The sequence below is a fragment of the Electrophorus electricus genome, chromosome 5 (assembly GCF_041902795.1).
Source record: "Electrophorus electricus isolate QZ-2024a chromosome 5, ASM4190279v1, whole genome shotgun sequence".
NCBI classification, from domain to species: Eukaryota; Metazoa; Chordata; class Actinopteri; order Gymnotiformes; family Gymnotidae; genus Electrophorus; species Electrophorus electricus.
Window position 1 is genome coordinate 10,205,493 of NC_137501.1, and position 21,469 is coordinate 10,226,961.

Sequence of the window (21,469 nt, forward strand, 5' to 3'; positions counted from 1 at the left end):
TATGTTGACTTTGTCTGAAACAACATATCCATATTAAAAGCTCAGTTTTCCATGGTAAAACTTGATTTACATGTGGTAGAAAAACACCCCTCAGAGCAGGGCCCATGAGACTGGTCTGCTGTGGTCAGGCCAGTAGTGAAGTGGTGTGCAGCTGAGGCACCGTGTCAGCACTCTCCCTCTGTATAGCCTCTTTCATTAAGGGCAGAAGTGGTAACAGAAGGCAGGAAAGAAACAAGCTCTTAACGTCAGCATCAGATATTCATGTTTCCAGGATTAGCTTGTTTGTTACAGTCCCCACCCCCACCCACAACAAACACCCACACAAACCCCACACCACAATCCGATTGGCTGCTAGTGCCTGACTGGCATGTTTTAACCTGCTGAAATATACAGCTTGAAAATAATTTTCACATCTTGTAAAACCCAACACTGAATGCATGGATTGTATGAAACTGATAGTGAATGGAGCGGTATAATTTTAAATAGAACTCCACTCAAATGTCCATTTATTTATATACAAAATATGACTTCCAAAGATTAATTGGACTTTAGAGTACTGTAGTTTTGTTTAGTATTACTGTAAAAGTGTAAAGCCAGCATTGAGGTAGCCTTAACTCCAGTTGCTCAGATACAAAATTTTGCACGAGATTTAGGCTAAACTCAGGCTAGTGCATTCAGCACGGTTCATAGGGCCAGTCGGGTGTAAAGATCAGATGTAGTCTAACTCAGTTACCTTGTGTCTAATCCCACTAGTGGTGGAGGTCTGTTTGTTTTGATGATGGAACAGTCCACTGATTCAGTTTAGCATCTGGTCCCTTTCAATTGTGGACATATAGTGCAGAGAGAGAGAAAGAGAGAGATAGAGAGACAGAGACAGAGAGAGAGAAAGAGATAATGTGGAGCAGAGAAGAAGCTATAGTGGGAAAGAGAAAGGAAGCATCATTAGTATCATTCTCATTCACATCAGAATGCAGTTTTTTTGTGGTTTTTTTTTAAACTTTTTTTATGGTGCTGGCAGATGCACTTTAACTGTCTGCCATGCCATAACTATGTGCAATAGTGACTTCCCTTTAGATTTGTACATAAGAGCTTTAGGTTTTTGCACAGATTCAACATCACCAACCACCTTTACTCTTGAGGTTTGTGGCATCTGCAGGGGCTTTGGACAGTAGATAATGCTGGACCTGACTACTCATGATTCTCCAATGGATTTTGATTTAGACTTTTAAACACTCTGTTATTTATTAGCTTAATTAGACATTAGTAAGGAGAGATATTATAGAGATCAATAAGACCTGACTGTATTATTTATCTCTATAATAACTTATCTTCCATGATAAGTTCTGTTTATTTATGTTGTTTCCTTTAATTTCTCCTTTTACCCCACCCTCACCATTTGCCACAAAAGCAAATGTTTGATGCACCAGCAAGCAAATCTATTGTATAATTTCTATGTTGTTGACTATAGAGCATTTAGCAGAAAAAAAGGGCAACTTCTGACTCATTTCTTTCATAAAACAGGTGAGCCTGACTTGTGCCAAACAGTGCTGTAGTACTGTAAGCTAAGTAGCGATTACCTTCATTTGCAGTCATTCATAAAAAGAACAAGTGGATAATGAAGCAAAATAGTTTCTTTTAGTGCAGCCCACTGAGTAACTTGTAAAGTGCACAGTGTTAGTTCCAGAAGCATCTGTAGTCACTGAGTGAGAAAAAGCAGGTGCCGCTTCCTTTTATGATCTTTAACCCTTTAAATTCATACCAACCAGCCTCAAAAAGGTATGATTTTTTTGGGGGGGTGGGGGAGTGGGGGTGGGGGTGGGATGGGGGATGGGGATAGTCTACTGTGTCCGGGTCCCAAAATTTGCCGCTACTCCTTTGGACATATGTAATTAAGTATCCTGGCAATTCTGTTTTTACAGCATGTTTTTTTTTTCTATCCTGTTCTTTATTTTCAGTTGATTTTGTACATAGAAATAGTGCCTGTCTGTGGTAGCAGGTAGCAACCGGGTCGAATGTGGATGCTCTTGCGTGCCAGTGACCACTGCCTATGACTTCAGCTGTGCCCTTGACGTGTGTTCAGTCAGGAAAAGGCAGCGGTCCTGGGAGGAAGTCGGGATATTCAAGTGTTTCTTTCGGTGGTGGTGGAGGTGGCTCCTCGTCTCTGATTCAGGAGGTTAGTACACCACCCACCCCAGTCCCCCCACTACCCCTGCCGCCGTTTCTCTTACTCTCCCGTCACTTAAGTCTCACTAACACCCCCCCCCCCCCCCCCGTCCAGCCTGCGCCCTGCTTTACAATGAGAAACCTCATACTTGTTACCTCCCACCCCTCAAATGTGGTGACAGTCAAGAGAACTAACAATAGCTCAATAGCCCATCTCTCTCCTGTGATGCTCTTGTCCTGATGAGATGGTGAAAGACAATACTTTGTTTCAATGCACAGAACTGTGGTGTCTGCTGCTGCAGTTAGAGTGTTACCTACAATTAAACAAATCCCCATATAAAACCACTGGCTTATGTATTTTTGGTATGGCTAGTTTAACAGGTAGTATAGGTATAGGTAAATCGGTTCCATATGTAATCTTTACATGTGGATACATTAATACTGTTTTTTTTTTTTTACTTCCACATTTGCCCTGAAAAATGTTATTGTTAAAGGTTCATCTGACATTCTTTGAAATTATTTAACTCAAACATGCCCACTGCTGCTCCCCTGTTGCAAAAGCACATGTGTTATCCCAGGTTCCCAGGTTCCATCAAATCCATGATTTGAACATACCGAGTATCCCCTGCACATCTGACTAGTGCATGTCTCAATAATCTTGCAACACCCACGAAGGGAGTGAGGACCCATTCTTTTTTAATTGCCTACAACGAATTCAGGGTTCAATTAGAGCCTGGATTCCACAGCCATGTGATACAACACCCCCTACCATCGCAAAAGAATCCTCAATCATAGTCTCACTTTTGTCCCATAGGCAATAGCTGTGCAGAGGCCTATCCCATTTCTTTCCTTTTTTAAAGCAAAGAAGAAAGAGGGAAAGAACTCCAACAGCCATTGACATTCTCTTGCCATGGAACTAACTGACTTTTGTTTAGCTCAAAATGGGGATAAACTAACACCCGTGTGCTAAAAGATTTGTGGGTCAGTGAAAGAGGTTGTGGAAAAACAGGGAGTGGGGGGTATAGCACAACAGCAGCAGAGCAACAGGCCACAATTAATAGGGAAAACAGTGTCCGGGAGTCCAGGATCCTTGAGGGTGTTTGTTTAACAGATTTTCTCCCTGCACCCAATTCCTCTCCAGCAGCTGTAAAGATGATTTATCAAGTCTGAGGGGAACGATGAAGCTTCTGGAATGAAACAAAGCGCATGCCACACAGAAGGTCTTTGCTTCTTCTTTTTTTGCTTAGTTGTTGTTCATAGCTGAAGAAGACAATTTTACACTCTAGAATGGAAAGACTGAGCAAACAGCAACAGAAATATAGTAAAATCATCACACTGCATTTTTAAAACCTAATATATAATTATGTACACCTTTGTGGGTTTTCCAGTGGAAAAGATTCCTCAAGGTCATATCCTGAGAGACAGGAACATTAAAGGTTCCTAGTATCCCTCTGCATTTGCACAGAGTATATTATTTCAGATTCTGTCAGTGAAAATAAAGCCAAGGATTGCCATTTGTTTTGATGCCATCAATACCAAAGACAAACTAAGATTGTTTGCAGCTACACAAACACTGTGCATTTCTTTATTCTTATGATGATAGTTTATGGCATCATATAAGCAAGGATGAAAATACAAACTGAATCATAGTAAATTGTTTGAGAGAAAATAAACACATATGAATGATTTAAACAAAACAGCCATGAGTTTGCCATATGGGTTGGTGGTTATTTATTTATTTATTTGCTTACTTAAGAATTGGCTTTTTGAACACATGTTGTAGACTGTATGGTGCTTGAGTGGACTTGCATTATTAGGGTGGCTTCCTCTAAACATCGATAGGTCTTTCCCTTCATATTTTTCTGTAATATTATGCAGAAGGATCCACTGTAATTAAATGGAATTTTTTTTTTTTGCGGAAGAAGTATGAACAACACGACAGTAACCTTCGGAGTACAAATGAGTGAACATGGGGATAGACATTTTTACTTTTCCCATTGATGGACCACTTCCAGTGTCAATGCTTAGTTATGTGTAGGAGTCGTTGCATTTTCTGATTACTTTTATTGAACCTTGTACTTGTGTATGTATGGTTACTTTTCCAATAACAGGCCTTTTAATTTGCCATGAAAAAGAGTATTTTCAGTAGAATAAATGTTACTGGCACCACAGACAGGGACTCTTTTTTTACTCACCTTTTTCTTCTCGAGGCTTGTGTTTTATAGTGCGTGACTTACAGTGGGATGGTCTGTTTGGTTTTGTGTAGGTGTAAAACGTAATTGTTTGTTGGATTTCACATTTCAGCATATAGTGCATATAATGATGTACTGAGGCACAAGGAACATTGTGCATATGTTTTTTCCTCATATCTACTGTATTTTTCTTAGATTTTCTTAATGGATTGCTTGACGTTTTTTCAGTGAATGTTTCACTCAGTTTAAGCCAGTTCATAGCCATTGTTAATGAGAATATGTGTCTTAAAAATATTTGAACACACTTGGATTAACTGTGTCAAACCCATGTCCGTGGACATCTTATCGGTAATACACTCAACCCACTTCTGTTCCCCCACCACCTGAAAATAGGGGCAGAGATGCAATCAGTAAATTTAGATTGAAGTCCACTTGAAATCAATACAAACTAGATACATCTCATGTTGTAGATCCTTGGCCAATCAAGACAATTCAGTCATACTTCCTCAGCTTGTCTTTGTGTTGCTACTTGCCCAGAAGCTCACATGATAGTAAATAGGAGGAAAAGTATGCATCAAAACCAATAAGATCTGCAGTATACGTGGACACAGTTCCAATTAAAAGTTTCCTAGCAGAACGCTTTAGATAACACAGAAAGATTTTTGTTTTTCTTTCTGAACTGACTGTCACATCGTTCTGTTTTTGACCAGCAGCTGATGTAGGAGTCAAACACGGCTGATCATGATTGACTGCCCTGCTAAAAAGCAGCCAGTTCTATCAACAGAGAACATTATCCGCATCTCCTAGGATAAGGCCTAATGACGTTAAATAGAAATTTGACAAGGTAATGGATTTGTTTATTCCCCCCAGTTCCATTCTCTTCCCCTTGGTGTGCATGGCAAACATATTCATGTAGAAAGGAACTAAGCAGGAAAAGGATTATTTAAGGTTACTCACAAGAGGGATGAAAGATCAATATTGACCCTGGAAGGTAGAAAAAAAGAAACCAGAAAAATCCAATGGAGCCCTATATAATTTGGGAGCTAGTCAGCACTTATGCACAGGGCCAGGCTTCTTTGTGGCATCAAGTGTGCCATAAGGCCAGCTCACTGGAACCTGCCCCTCTTTAGGGGGGTGATCTCTGACCAATAAAACTTTATAACAGATAGCAGAGAGGAAGTCATTTGTGGAGGAACTCCACTGAACAATTAAATACCAAGGTACTTTTAGCTATCACTGAGAATATATATTTTTATGTGGCCTGAAGTGAGACTTGGTCACATTAATGGTCTGATTAATAAAGAATGGTGGTAAAATAAGTGATATGGTTTTAATGTATAGTTATCATTTAAATGTATGTTCAGACTGTTTCTGCCATAAAAGTAACATATTGTCGTCCTAAATAACCGTAAGGAGAAGCACATGACTAATAGATCAGATACAAGTCACTGTCATACCAGTTCAACCAGTTCAATTCTTGGCCCCTGGCCCTTTAAGAAGCCTGAGAAATGTGATCCCCTTTAATCAGCATTTGCTTCTGTGAAATCTAACATAGGCTTGCTGACACTTTGTTTCTGTTTAGCATTAGCAGAATCTGATGACCTTTGACCTACTCATAGCCCCCTCCCCCACTCCACTTCACCATAAAACAGCATTTGCAGCTCATAGATTCCTCACTAGGTCAGAGATCATTAAGAGGATCAAAGAGTGGGGGGCTGTAACTGGTGGCACACATGAGCCAGTAGTGACTGTACTGAATCTACACTGATGTTGTTTACGTTATATAGGTATATGATGAGATGAGATACTTCTTTATTGAGATTTTAGCATTCATGCAGGTGAAAAACAGGAATATGAGAGTGTGGCTGGAGGGTGGATGTGTGTGTGTGGCTGGGGGGAGGGTGGAGCGTAATACACAGTTGTTTATAATTCAACCTCTCTATATTTCCATTTGGCTGGAGTGAGATCTCCCAGCAGTCCTTTGTGCCCTTCAGTCTGTGTGTTGTAAAATCACTTCTTTCGTCAGCTGCGAGAGAAAATGTGCTGTTGTCCACTAAGATGACCTGGACTCATGTTCCCCTTCTTCAATTATTTAGCACCAGAGCCATAAAGCTCTTATTTAAGGGCTTCCTCTGTCAGTTTCATTATGTAGGCTTACACACTTGTCCAACCACAGAGCTTAGTCTTGTTGGAAGAATGGTTTATTATCAAGAGTTCCAGTGACAACACCATCTGCTGATCAACAGAAAAGAAGTGATTGATAAATAGGACAGCTGTAACATTCTACAACCAGTGGGCTTGAATGATCATTGCAGTTTGATGGAGAGAGGGTAAATATAGCTATACCTTTAAGCATGAAGTGTAGCAACATTTATAGTTTACATGGACCTTAACAACACATAACGTTTAAGTTTATTAAGTATTGCTATGCCTGAATTGCAATGAAATATAATTATAGTAAGAAAGGTTAGCCATAATGAGATGTTACAGTGATTAATGATAACAAGTGACAGAGATAACATGTCAGTCAAGTGGCTGAGTCAGCCTCAGAAACTTCAGCATTTAATACCTTATATGGTTGTGGTGTCTAGATTATACTCCCTAACGAACTTCAGTGCTTTATGGCTGACCAGCACTTTTAAAGAATAGGTGTTACATCAGCTTGCAATGATATGTACTTAAGCAAATTGAACTTCTCCTTTTTGGCTGAATGAGATCAACTACTGATAGTGCTGATACTGTTTTTACCATTTTTACTGTGTTTACTGCTGATAGAACCTAAGAATAAGGTAAGAGGATGTCTTTTTAAAAACATAACACGCATCAGAGGTAGAGTTCTGTTCATGCCCAAACTGTCCTAAAAAAGCCATTTGTCTGTTTATATAGTGCCATTCATAATCACTCAAAGCAGTTTTTTTTTTAAATGCATGTGTCTCCGTGTAATGTTTCAACCAGAAACATAGAGATGGGTCTTCATGTGGGCCTGCAGTGGATTAGATGACAATCACAGTGTTCTTTTTCAGCATCGTGTGAATGGAAGCCCTGGCAGAGGTATAATTTGTGGCGATATCTTCACCATCTGCTTACACAATGCTGGTCAGAACTGTCCTCTGGCAGGAAGGAAATGGCAACCCCCTCCACCTCCCAACCCCCCAACTGATGATGTGGCAGTCTGAGTCATAAATTTAATAGCCGTCCCTCCTCTCCTTTTCCTCACCCCTCCCTCTGCATTGCCTCATCCCTCTTTTACCCCCCCACCCCCCCACCAGGATTGCTGACCTCCTTCCTTCAATTATTTGGCCTCCCAATTTTTTGTGCACTGCTTCAATTTGTATAGAGCATCACAAAGTGGCCACAAGGGATGCATTTGTTAGCTTAGCCACCCCCTCTTTTCCTCCTCCCTTCCTCTTCCTCATATATATATATATATATATGATATGCAGATTCTCCCTCCTTGTGGTACAGCTCGTTGGATCGCTGTAATCGGTGACAGGAAGAGAGAATCGACGAGATGAATCCAGTGATTTCCTGTCATTTAAAGTCTCATCACTGCGTGTCTGCTGATTTATGCTCTGATTTACAACGATCTACTATATAAATTAGGTTATCATAATGGAGTTAGAACTCCTGCAGCAGCAGTGTTGTGGGGTATTAGTGGAGAAATGGTTGTGTGTGTATTTGGAAACTAGATTGTAATCTATTACATGCCTTTCTATTAGAACATGCAGTTGTGAAATGGCAGTATTCACTTATTTAAAGAAATATAGAGGTCATTGATGGTGTGTTGCAGCATCAAAGGTACATTTTCATTTAGAGATTCATAAGAACATCATTGAGCTCTGGGTTTTCAGAGGTTTGCTAATTGCCAATTGTGCACTGTTAATATGGATTTATCACCTATATAGATGGCAATGTGCTTTGTATTTTTTAAACAACATATGGGTGACAATGTTTACTTTACATTCAAGATTCAACAACGACAATCCCTTGACACTAAACAAACCGGTTATGAGTAATAATTGCCAGCATAAGCTCAGATTTGATAGTTAACAATGACTCTTTAGCAAACACAAAAGAGCTGTTGTTATCTATGATTTCTTCATAATGTCAGCTAATGAGCTTTATTAATTATTTTAATAGGTTAATGAGCAATAAATCTTCTAACTCATTGAGATGTTTACTTTCTTTTGTTTGGATAAAGTTTATAATTCACATATAGGTCATCTCCTAGAGTGTAATATTTAGACTAGCACATGAAGCCTACAATAGTTCATCCAAATTTTTCATTACAGCTGACACTCAAGACAGGAACGGCTTTGCATTTCAAATGACTAATCACAAACTTACAGTTGGATGTCATCCAAACTTCACTTCATTCCTAATGACGTAGTGTGTGGCTGCAGATTGAGGGGTAATGCAAGGATACCAGGGATCGCCATATACACTGGGCAGTGTGAAATGTGCCTATGTAATGATATAGATGTGGAGAGAGTGAGAACTGCATCAGATGGTTGTTAGCCTGGCCAGATAAGGATGAGACTGCCATGTAGGTGGCATAAGCTGGTTATGGGTCTGCTCATACAGGCATGGTAACCATCTCGAGCCCTTCTGTCAAAGACCATAAAAGGCTGCCTCACACAGGAGCCAGATTGGTGATATGTCAGAGATGCCCTTTCACTGTTTACATATATCCTCAGCTAGAGCAGTTAGTGAGACCCCACCTTTTACAAAATCACAGTTTCTCTCTCTCTCTTTCTCTTTCTCTCTGTCCATCTTTCTTACACATATACATAAACACACCCAGACTACCCCACCCAGTTAGTCGAATTTAACTAATCTTCATCATTCCAATTTATTAGCATTTCCTGTCATTACCCAACACAACCAGCCTGAAACTGAAGAGTGCCTCAGCAAACTGTCCATTATGCCACTATGTAACTATGCTGCTTTATGTTAACAGATCTCAAATGACATATGATATCTATTTATCTGCCAGTCCGCTCTAATCTCACTCACTAGAATTTCAGTCTTTTTCTAAGGTTGCAGAAAGCAGGATGGGCAATTATTTTTGAAGGCCTTGACTGACAGAGGAAATCACCATTGACATAATGTACATTGAAAGGCTGCAGATCAGGAGCTCCCAACCAATTGATTTTTTTTGTGGGTCTGAGCCTATATTCTGCCACTCTGTGTATATACCCTAGTGAATAACTACCAGGAAGAGAAAGGAACAGCTAATCACTAATTGAGTCTACACTTTCCTCGTTGTAGTTTTGCAGTTTTAAATTAAATATCAGAGACAGCAGAGACAAGTATAAGTATTCTGGACAGGGTGGGGTGAGGGGAAAGTTGTTTAGATTAAATGGAAAAATGGTAAATAAATATTCTACACAGGTTTTGATCAGCTCTTCGATGATCTTTAGAAGTTATTGAAAAGCTATGTAGTTTTGGTAGATAAGTATTTGTATTTTCCCTGTACAGATTTTTTTGAATGAATGAGGCCTGACTGTCTTTGGAAAAGCCATCACCACTCAGTAGCTGTGGCAGTTGTGAGTGAGCAGACAGTGTTGCTGCTGTGCTCTTCACACCTCGGCGTGTGCTGCGCAGTGCTGACACTTTCCCACTTCCTGCTGACAAGCTCCTTTCCTATTAAATAAGAAGCGATGGAGCTGTGGTTTAGAAGCTCTGTCCTACTTATTCTCTCTTTTGTGTGCGAACCTTAGTGGCCAAGCTTGCATACGCATATATATGACTCATGTATAATATTTATGTCCAGATTGTATGCATCCTTAGTCAAGAAGGAGCAAAAACCCTTTAGCTTAAAACAGGCTAAAGGCATGTTCTGACGAGTTTTGGATATTTGACCTGTGAGCGTGATAAGTGAAAATTTATCAGTTAAACAGATTAGAAAGATGTCTGCCATGGCTTTGTCCTAAGCTTTCGTGGCATTGTCTTGAACAGTCCTATTAAGCACAGAGCCCTGTTTGCGCAGTTTCTTTTAAAAAAGCTGCAGCTGCTCACTGGTGAAGCTGCCATCCGTCAAAACAGGGTCCTAGAGTCCACACACACAGATCCTCTCTTATAACCCTGAAACCCCCTGCGCCTTACCCCCCCCCCACTCTGAAATCCTGAGCTTTTGCAAAGGTCTTCGTCACACAACACTTTGTTTGACCTCTCCTCATAGTGTTTGCTCACACTTGTGGCCCACTGACTTATCTGGCAGCATTTAGTTGGCCTGGCTCCAGCTGGCTGCTGCTACAGCACTCAGGCGATCTGCTACAGATGCCTGATGGTGGTGAGGGAGATTTATGTTTTACAGCCGAGGATAGCAGGGGCCGAGGGAACGTACTGGGGGCGGTGCGATCCAAGCACTCAGCTGATCCTGTGCACAAGTTGGCAGCTGACTCCATTTTTCTGGGGTTTTTTATGTGTGTGTTAGAGTGAGGGAATTCCTCCTGTGCACTGCATATCTGTAGTCAGGACTTGTTAGCAAATCCTTGAAGACCTCTGAGGGAGCAACCTCTCTGGAAGAATTAGAAATTATATTCAAAGATGAACTTTATTATATTTAGCTAAGTTTTGCTCACTTTGTATGGTGAGAAATCATATCTCTGACATAAGTCAAATTAGTCACATTTTGAGGGAGACGTCTTTGTGCTGCAAGGTGAGAATCAGCTAAAGAAAAAAAAAAAACTAGTCCATCCCGGCTCGCCACACTGAGGTGTGATGCCCACTAATCATGAGAATGAAAAGATGGGGTCTTATATGGTCCTTTGTCGAGAGACCTAGAGACGTGAATACATGCAAAGTTTTATGATGATATTCTTCTGTCCCTTTTCCACTGGATCTTCCCGTGTATATTCGGACTTGCCATCTTTGCTTCTGTGCATCTCTGTCTTTCAGCTCATCTACTCTCTGTCTCTCTCTCTCTTTTTTCACCCTCCTCTTCCTGTCACTGAGATGCTCCTTAGTGTGGAGGGGAGTGCTGTGGCTGACAGATTGAGGAGGCCATGCTGGGGTCACGGGGGTTAAATTGAACAAATCTGCCCATTGACGTCCTGTCTCCTCCACCTTCCACTAATATCATTATTGCCGGGTGTCAGGGGGCCAGTGGGCATGTCGCCAAGACTGACAACACAGAGGCCTGAGTGGCCACTTACCCAAAAAGGACCTCCCACCATGACAGGCTCCTTTTGTCCTAAGATGTGTCACCAAGGGTAGCAAAAAAAACCATTGAGTTGTCTCTGTTCATATGGGTAAATATATTCAAAAGGTAGCCAGGATTTAGCTGTAAAGCACGTACCATGGGTAGTAGATTGCTGATCATCAAGCAACTAACAGGAATGGTTTTTAGAGCCGCCCTGAAAACAGGGTATATAAAAATTTATTGTAGACAAGCAAACCTCTACTGAACCACTGATTACATTTTATTGCCAAGTTAAGTTTGCCTGTCTGAATTCCCTCATCTGTCACAGATGAGATCTTTTGGTTATTGTACAGTTCATATGCAGGTGACTAACTAGTTTATGGCAGCAACAGCCAAAGACAGATGGAATCCCCTTGACCATAACCTAAAATATCTATGATGTGAACTCCTTTACTGAATGGATGAGTCTTGGGTGTCAGGTCTCTCTTGGGCCCCTGTTAAATGACAATTTGTTGCTATGTCTAGATTTTTCTTAATATTTTATTGCTGTTGCTGTTGTTACAAATTAGCCAATAACTCAACTTCTTTTGCAACTGAGGGGCATCAAAGAGCAAAACCTAATTATCTGAAACTTTGTGGCTTTACTTGCTGTTAGGGGACCTCCAATTTCAGTCCAGTCATTTATTGTGGACTAATAAGGAATGGTGAAAGCATGTTCAGGCAAGCAGGCTAGAAGGCAAAGCCACTGTTCGTGTCTTCAAGACATCTAAATGGCATTGTAGTGCTTTTCCATTTTGTTTTTTAGTTACTATGTCTGAAACCTCTTCAGCCATTTACAGGAAATCTTTATCTTGTGAACTGGCAGAAATAAATATAGGAGCTTTGTGTTAAACAGTGGCCTAAAAAATAAAAGGGTAAAAAGACATGCTATTGTGACATTTTGTTGCTAAACAAGGAACAATGTTTTTTTCAGCTTTATTTAAAACACTTGGACCATAAATACAAAGAGATGTATTCAATGAATCTTAATGCTATGAAATGAATCATAGAGATTCTTGTACTCCTCCTCAGTATTCACATACTTGCGCACACACAAATATTACACTAGACACCTTTATTATCATTGCTAGAGCAGGCTGTCATTGAAAAGCAGTCAAGCATGTGGGATGGGTTTAGGGTTTATGCCTCTTTCGCACAGAGCATTTGACTTGTCTGTCTGGGTGTGGCTATGGGGGGGGGGGGGGGGTTGAAACTGACTGAATCACGGGTCTAGATTGCAGTCTTATTTTATAGCAGTGTCATTACCCATCAGTTTTTTCTGCTAACTCCATTTGTGTCTTCCATTTGGCTGAAGGTGTTTTTTTTCTCCTGAGCCAAAATGTCTGGTTCTTTGTCAGTATAGGCATGTAATCTCAATGGTGCAACAAATACTGTTAGAGAAACTGCAGTACACAATTCTCATTATGGGAAACACATTGTCGAAGTTGAACCACGAAAGGAGAAGCAATGGCATACCTTCAAGATCCTTGAGTATGTTGATAGTAGAAAGTAATTTCTCTCATTCTGTGTTGAAAGTTGAGAGTTGCTTCTCTCCTAGAATTTGAGTATCTTACAGGAACCCCCCCCCCCCATCCTGGAGTGTTTGCAATAGTATCTTCTTGTCTTTCATACTTTGCCCATTCTACTGAATTGTAATGAGTTTCATTTTATTTGTATAGTACGTGTAAGTTAAGACATTGTCACAAAGCAGCTTCACAAAGGTGTAAACCAAGACCCAACAAAGTCATAAAAGGGAAATAATAAAGGGGAAGCCATTTACACTGGGTGCTACTGGATAAGAGAAGTGTATATTCTTTATGTGAGCAAGATTCAAAGATATACAAGATTAAAAGAGAAATCTGTAGAATTAAAAAGTTAGCTGCTAGAAAGGAGATGGAGGTTTTTTAGATTGAAAACTTACCATTCATGTTTTTTCTCCTTTTCTGAAATGGAAAATTTTTAGACGTAGGATGTTGTGGTGGACATCTCAAAGGAATTTCACAGTGGTGGCTCATCATAGTGAGGGCTGGCATGGCTTTTAGACTGTCAGTAAATTACTGCTGCTCACATTCCTGCACTGACAGAAATCTATCGACTGGTTTCCATCTCCTACACAGCAGCAGAAGACATTATCTGCACTCTTGATAGGGGATTTGTATGTCCACCTATTTCAGTATGAGCAGGCATAGTAAACAATTTAAGAGTATACAGTGACCCTAATGTTCACAAATCTCTGACCAATTCTCTTTCATAGAGAAAAATATAGTTGAGAGAACCGAGTCAGACTCTGTCTGAATGGCTATTAATTTTGGTCTTAAAGTTTGATTTTTTTAAAATTTCTGCATGTTTCACAGATTCAGAAATTAACATTCAGATGGTCATTTTCTATTGATGTCATTCTAGACAAAGTGAATGGATACTAAGTATTTAAAGTGAATGGATCCAAAGTATTTAGTGAGTGGATCCAAAGTATTTAAAGTGAATGGATCCAAAGTATTTGAAATGAATGGATCTGAAGTATTTATAGTGAATGAAGTATTTAAATCCTGTAAAGGCAACCTCACAGATAATTATTTGAAATAATAAGACCTGATGCCTTTCTGCAGATTATGATATGATTAGCTTTATATTTAGATTTATGATTAGCTTTGTGATAAGGTTTTAGAATACAAAGTATTTCATTGAAAAAATGCAGTCAAGAGACATATGGATAGGACTGTAAGGAAAAACAGAATCGAAAGAAAACAGATTTCCCAATATTTTAGTACTATCAACATTACATAGAAAATCTTATAGCTTTATAGCTTTACTGGTATTTTGTACAGCAAACAAAATGGCTGTCTTTATATTGTGACCTGAGGCCTGGTTCCTGTTACAAAAGCTGAAAGAAATCTGAGTCAGTGCATTTCTAGAGGATTAACCATTTCTCTTCAAAACACACTTTATGTACCTCTCAGCAAGTGAATGATGCTGAAATTAAAAAAATGAAACTCCCCTATTTAAAACATCTAACATTCGCATTAAGAAAAAAAGTTTGGTTTGTATACCTAGTTCAGTAAATGAAAGTAAGTTCTAACATATGCAGTATTATATTTTATAACCTGGAGGTCTCTTGCATTGTCTAGTCACTAGTGTTTTTATAAACTTAGTTTAAAAAAGAAAACAAAATAAAACTTTGCACATGGCCTCAAGTGTGAGTAAAATGTTTTAGGTCTAGTACATACTGTTTAGAATTGTAGATCTGATACTGTTTAGTGTTGGAGGTCTGATACTGTTTAGCAATGTATGTCTGATGCCTTCTAAGGTATTACACTGCAAAGCTGGGAATGTAGAATGATATAAACATATATTGTGGAATATAAACATGTGCTGCATATTCACAGTCATAGGACACTGACATTGTTTGCTATTGGTGCTTTGCGTGCCACTGTCTTGTTGCTTCTATTTGGCAAAAAGATCAGATAACACTGATTATAAAAATAAATTCCTAAGAAAGGTGGGTTAACTTCTAAATGGAAGACTAGACTCCAGGGCATTCTGACATACCAAGATCAATTTAGCAACATAATAAGAAAAGCTGGTCTGATCACAACATCAATGCAACTGTCAAATTTAATCACATTTAATTGGTTTTATTGGGGAAGTATGACAAGGTTGACCTTTGGGATATGTAATATATCAACATCCAATAGATATTCTATAACTCTGCACATTGCAGTTTCTGTAGGTTTGTTTAATTCTACTGCACATGTCCAAGGAATATGATTATTAAGATTATTAAGAGAATATGTAGGTTTGCCAAATAGTTTATACCTTCAGATTGCATTGCTAAAATTACGTCTCTGCTGCTTCCAATATCACAAATAATAATTTTAGATAATATATTTAACATTCTATATAATGGTTAATCTACTAATTCTATAATATACTAAATTACTCTTTTATAAAAGACACGAAACAATTAATAGGGCAGATGCAGAGGATTTTCACCTTTTTGAACAGAGAATCATTTTTATACTAATCTACAGGTCCTTGTCTTGAAATGACTTTATAGGACACAAGGTACATCATGTGCAGTAACCCTTACTGAGGTATATTTTTTAATTAACATCTCCCATGAGAATCCTCTTTGGGGCTTTGACATCACAGATTAAATTTATCCTCAAGTGTACAATGGGAACATTCCATATATCTTTACAGAAGATAGTAGAATAAACTGCTCTGCATAATAATCCAGGTAAGAAAGACCTGCCCTTTCCTTGTAAATTCTTTGTTGGTATGATTTTTCAAGTACATCTTAGCTAGTGTTATGCATCAAACTGTGAATGCAAAATCAGAAGTTAGTTAATATATGCCAATATGTTAAATAGTTAATTTAACACATTGGCATATGAGGATGTGTCTGTGTGTGTGTGTGTGTGTGTGTGTGAGAGAGAGAGAGTGAGAGAGAGAGTGTGTGTGTGTGTGTGTGTGTGTGTGTGTGTGTGTGTGTGTGTGTGTGTGTGTGTGTGTGTGTGTGTGTGTGTGTGTGTGTTTATAAAGTTGTATCTGTTTTAAGAATGAGCCAAGACACCTTAAAGTATTCATACATTTGCCTGGATGTATGCAAGGATGCCACTTTTCCATCTAGTTGCGATGTAGGTCAAGTTATTAGTTTCTTCTTTCCTATGCTACTTTGTCAGGTCTCTCTCTATAATGTGACCAGGTTAATGTTTGAATCATACTCATGGGTAATGTGGAGAAACTTATGGAGGTCATGGGGTTTTCTCAAAAAAGTATGTAGATTTTTTGGTGGGCCTAATGGTCTGTTACTATTAATAAGCATATAAATGAATGCTTAATCACTGTATATTAAACTACTCTCTCAGATGGAACAGTTAAACATTAGACAAGCTGTAACGAGGCCTTAGCCTAAAACAATAGACAGTGTATAGCCAAGCCAAGAGAGACAATAATTGCAATATTAAATGTTCAATGTTAAATGTTTCAACTCTGAATTGTCCCTGAATTTTCCAGCTATGTTTCTGATGCTGAACAGGTCAACTGAGCATATGCACTGCTTAGATATAGACTCGGATGGTTCAAAGTTGACCTCACTTACTCTGTATAAGAAGATTAAAGACCTTATGGAACATTTTGGTGTGAAAGGAACAGATAACAGGTTTTTAAACTAGTGGAGACCCTTGTGTGATACTGGGTTTGTTAGAATGATGGATGGTGGGCTACTGGCCTCAAAGTACAGCAGTCAAAAGCTTTGATGTTGCTGGTCACCCTGTGTGTCACTGGGTTTAAGTAGCAATGAATAACTTTTGGTGGCTGCTTCACAGCGGTAGAAAATTAATCAGAGTTTAGCACATCACACAGCCACTCTAGATTGCTCTTTTATTAGTAGGTTGGTGAAGTGGTATTAATACTTATCAACACATGATAAGCCTAAGAAATATGTTGTTGAACTCTTTGTCTTTGTCAAAGATGTCTTTGTTAGTCATTGAACATGCGGTGCTAATTTTGCCCATGTAAACAGATATTACAATGCACACAAATACAGGAATAAAAATACAGGCTGAGTAGAGCCTCTCCCGAAATGTATGCACCCTCATATGTCAGGCAGATCAAGCCCAAATTAATTAACCAACCTCGACAAGTAATAACATTCTTCCTATGCTGGAAGGTTCTGTGCTCATTAGATATAAACAACCTAGATTCTCTTAGTGGGTCGGAACGGACTGTCATATGGTGTGTTTGATAGTCCTCTCTAGCTGGAGAATTTGCCGTGTATAAAAATTTCCCAGTTTCCAGTCCTGACAGGCAAATCTTCCAATGTTCCCCACAGGAATAGAAAAAGGAAATAATTTTATCTGGTTATTTATATGGGGGCTGGGAATGTTACCGTTGTCAGGAACTTTTTTTGCAGTATTCTGGTTGGCTTTGTCAAGTTTTGCATGTTGCTTTTAACATCCAAAAAGAGCATTTTAAAAAAGGTTTGTTGTAAAGCATTGTACAATATTAAGACAAATAATCATTTTTGGCTGTTCATCAGAATTCACACTGTTTTCCCTTACTATGCATACTATGCTTACTATGCATTATACTATCATACATTTGGTAACAGTAATCACAAAAATGCCAATTTGTTAACACCAATAGAAGCTGTTATCTCCACATCAATAGGACTATCTTATTTTCCCAAAGCTGCAATAACACTTTCCTGACCACTTCTTCATTTTGTTGCCATTATTGAAAGCTATTTCCTGCTATCATGGTTTTGCTGAGACACTGGTCATCGTAAATGTTGAACAATATAGTGTTTTTTCAGTTAATCTTCACACTTGCTACATGATGACTCTTGTGTAATCAGAGGTACTGACCACAGTATTGGAAACACTGAGATGTATTTCTTATGTACACAGTATTTGGTAGCTATTTCAGTTCTGAACATCACAATAAAGACAAAAGACATTTGCAGGGTCCATGACTTCTGTGACTCTGTGATCCTGTTGCATAGAACATCTCTCTACTGGTTTATTAGTTAGATTTACTGAAATGTGTAGTTTTGGAAAGAAAAGATATTCCAGATTCTCAGATTGCCATCTAAAATATTACTACAATACTCAGAAATGTCACTAAATTTGTTTTACGAACCAAGATTTTTCCAGTTCTGTATTGCTGATAATACAAACTAAATGTTTAGTTCACATGATGTTAGTTCAGTCAAACTTTGCCATCATAATAAGGGACAGGAAATGTTAAACAACAGACAGGAATTCTGAAAAATCTAAAAATCCTTCTATAGAAAAAAAAAAAAAATCATCCTCAAGTGGATTATTTGGTTAAATGTCTGCAGGTTTATGAACTCTTGGGCGGGGGACCTGAAGAGGCCAAAGGCAAATGTTAGTGTACCTTTACACTAACTGAACATGTTGCAGCTTATTTTAGTAGCCTATGTGTTCTTGGAAACCCATTAGCACTAACTACACATTTTCCGCACTTATCCAGACATCACATGCTTTTCATTTAGCTTTAACCCCTAAACATTAATCCGGGCCAGGAAGCAGTCAGAGGGGGAAACTGGACAACAGGACAATTAGAAAACATTAAGCCCAGGCTGCATTCTTTTACAGCCAGCTAGCATGAAGCAGCATCTCAATATCAAATGTGTAATGGTTTATTCTAGGTAATGTTTAACATTAACAATCAGTCAGGGTGTTCTTTGTGGGTCTTCTGGTTAGTCATTTATGTATCTTAAGGGAAGAGGAACATCAACATAAGCCTTAATATAGTTGATTCAGGTAAAAGTAACCTAATAATTATGTGCAGTCATATAATATTCTTGCTTTAATCCACTCCATTTAGAACCACATGAAATGCAGGGGACCATCATTATAAAGTTCATATACACTGGGCAGAAATATAGAAGCTCAACCCTTATCTTCATTTAGTCCCGTGAAAGTGATTTGTGCCTAAGAATGAAAAATCCAATGCAGTCAAACCCCTCCAAATGAATTAGCGCAGACCTGTACATATCAGCAAAACCAAAATATGGAGCACCAACCACACAGCCGTTCCCGAATGTCTGTTTTGTCGTGGCCATTGACAGCTTCTGCTGAAGTTGCATTTTCACTGTTCTCCGCAGCAAGGGCCCCATGCCACCATGGGAGTGTTGTACAGTGTTTGCGCATTAAACATTTGCACACTTTGTTAGCCTTTACGTACATTGAAGGATCAGTCTGGGCATGTTAGCCTCCCTCACACACATACAGCAAGAACCAAAATGAGTCTGCTACAATCCTGGAAAACATCAATCGCTGAATGTTTGAACTAGCTTGATCTAGTTTGGGTGAATGTTTTCCCATTTACATTGGAAAACTCTGCCAAAGCTAATATGGCACTTGACCATTTTATTACACAATGACCAAGGTTTTGGAGTTATATGAAAACCTCTACATGGAATCTGATAATTAGCATGTTAGCATCATGAATTATTTACTAATTGAGCAGGATCTGGAAAGCAGAACCTCTTTAGCGGTTGAGCCAATAATAAAACCTCAAAACTAAGTTTAAGAGTAGAAAAACACGGAGGGTTTGGGATATAATGATCACACCTGTTTTTGCTGCTGGCCCTGCTCTGGGCATTAGCTCTATTTTTAATGACAGTGGTGGACATTCCAGTTTTCATGTGGGGATAATTAGAGACACGGCCTTGGGCTGAGAGGGTAAACATCATACAATTACAACAGGATGGAGGAGGGGTCCATGCACCGGAAAAAAAAGTGTGTGTGTGTGTGTGTAGGGGAGTCCATAATGATGGGATAGTATGTGCAAGTGTATGAAATAAATGTAGACTCCAAAGAGCAATAGCTTCATGGCTTCATTTCTAGAAGTGTTGTTTTGTAAAGCAAAGCCAGTGTTGGCTATATATATTACATTTAGAGATGTATAAAATGCTGTTCTATGTCGGTGCTTCATAGATGGCCTGATCATCATAGTACCAACACTATGGTGGTTCGATTATAAATCCAGAAGTGCTTATTGTCTGTGATGTGGCAAATTTTGCGAGTGACATTCTTGACATTGTTATCTTGTATTGCTACTGTAGACGGTAAAGGGTGTGAGGTGTTCTATGGTGTGGTGCTCATGCCACACACATTTGCTACTGTGCAACATTCCTATGAGTCTGAACGTATTGTTCTTCTGCAATTAGTAAAGTAAACAACTGCAGTGAAATTAAGCCTAATTTCTCCATATTCTCCACCACAATTAATTAATAAAGGGGTAAAACATGTGCACAGGTATTTTCCCCAAAAGCATGTGAGCATTTTGTAATGAATTTCCCATTTTTCCTAATTTTCTTTCACAACTGTAAATCATTCAATGCAGCAACGTAATACCTTTTAGAAATCAAAACAAACTCAGATCAAAAAAACAATATAACAATTTCTCTTTTGTTTTTGGTGTGTATAAATCTTGTCTGATGCTCCTCCCCCTGTCACTGCTTCCTTTGCTTTGTGCCTGTGTTAGCGATCAAGGCACAAACATGCACATTAAGACACATGCGCACACACACCCCCCACCCCCACTTTTCCTTCCCCTTGAGGACCTTGAAGCTTCCAGCAGGCCACATCATTACCACTACAGAGCTCTAACGACCTCTGGATGAAACCCAGGGGTCATGATAGTTTGGAGATGCCCTCACTGTACCCTCATTCTTTCATGAAGAAAGAAGTTTTTTTTTTTTTTCCAAGGCTATACTGATTTTATTCCTGCATAACTTAATGATTGACAATGGGGAGTCGATATATCAGTCCTGCCATCCTGCAGTATGTTGGAGCAGTCCCTTTATGTTTGGGCTTTGAAGCTATTTAAGGCATCATGAGGAGATTATTGATTGACATTTAAATGCTATATGCTTTTTTTTGCTCATTCTTCTGCTTCCACCTGCCTATTATTTTATCTGTACCTCTATACGGATGCATAACATTTGTTTATTTTTTAAAACTATAAGCATAATCAAATAATGCAGTCACTCTTTCCACTATGACCTTTATTATAATTTTTAATCAGAGCATTTTGTCGCAAGGTGTTCCCTGATAAAATGAATTTGTTTATAAATCTCATCAGTTTAGCCCTGTTTGTAGGATCCATGTAGTACCTTAAGAGAGAACCATATATCATTGTGTTTTGACCTACATTTTAGTGAAAATTTATTTGAGGGAACAAATCTTACAATCTGACATTTCACAAATGGTATATTTTAATAAAACAATGATCTCTACTGTCAAGTAAAAGCAGGTTGTGATATTTTGATAAAGCTATGGGAAATGAGTATCAGAGCTTGGGATGCCCCACTGAGACATGGCTCTTCTGAGGTAGTTCCATTTGGGTGTTTTTTCCATTGCAATTAAAATTTGTGAGAATATACTTAGACACC

The 21,469-nt window shown here is 38.8% G+C and overlaps 1 protein-coding gene across 4 annotated transcripts in view; it reads left to right on the forward strand.

Moving 5' to 3' along the window:
* The window catches only part of arid3c (AT rich interactive domain 3C (BRIGHT-like)), a 58,720-nt gene that overhangs the window by 8,903 nt on the left and 28,348 nt on the right, over positions 1–21,469 (forward strand). For 3 of the 4 annotated variants that reach the window (XM_081714152.1, XM_081714151.1, XM_081714153.1), the window contains exon 3: positions 2,081–2,173. The exons of the other annotated variant lie outside the window; for it this stretch is intronic. In XM_081714152.1, the coding sequence (XP_081570278.1) occupies positions 2,081–2,173 (93 nt within the window). The remainder of the gene's footprint in view (positions 1–2,080; positions 2,174–21,469) is intronic. 4 annotated transcript variants of the gene reach the window in all.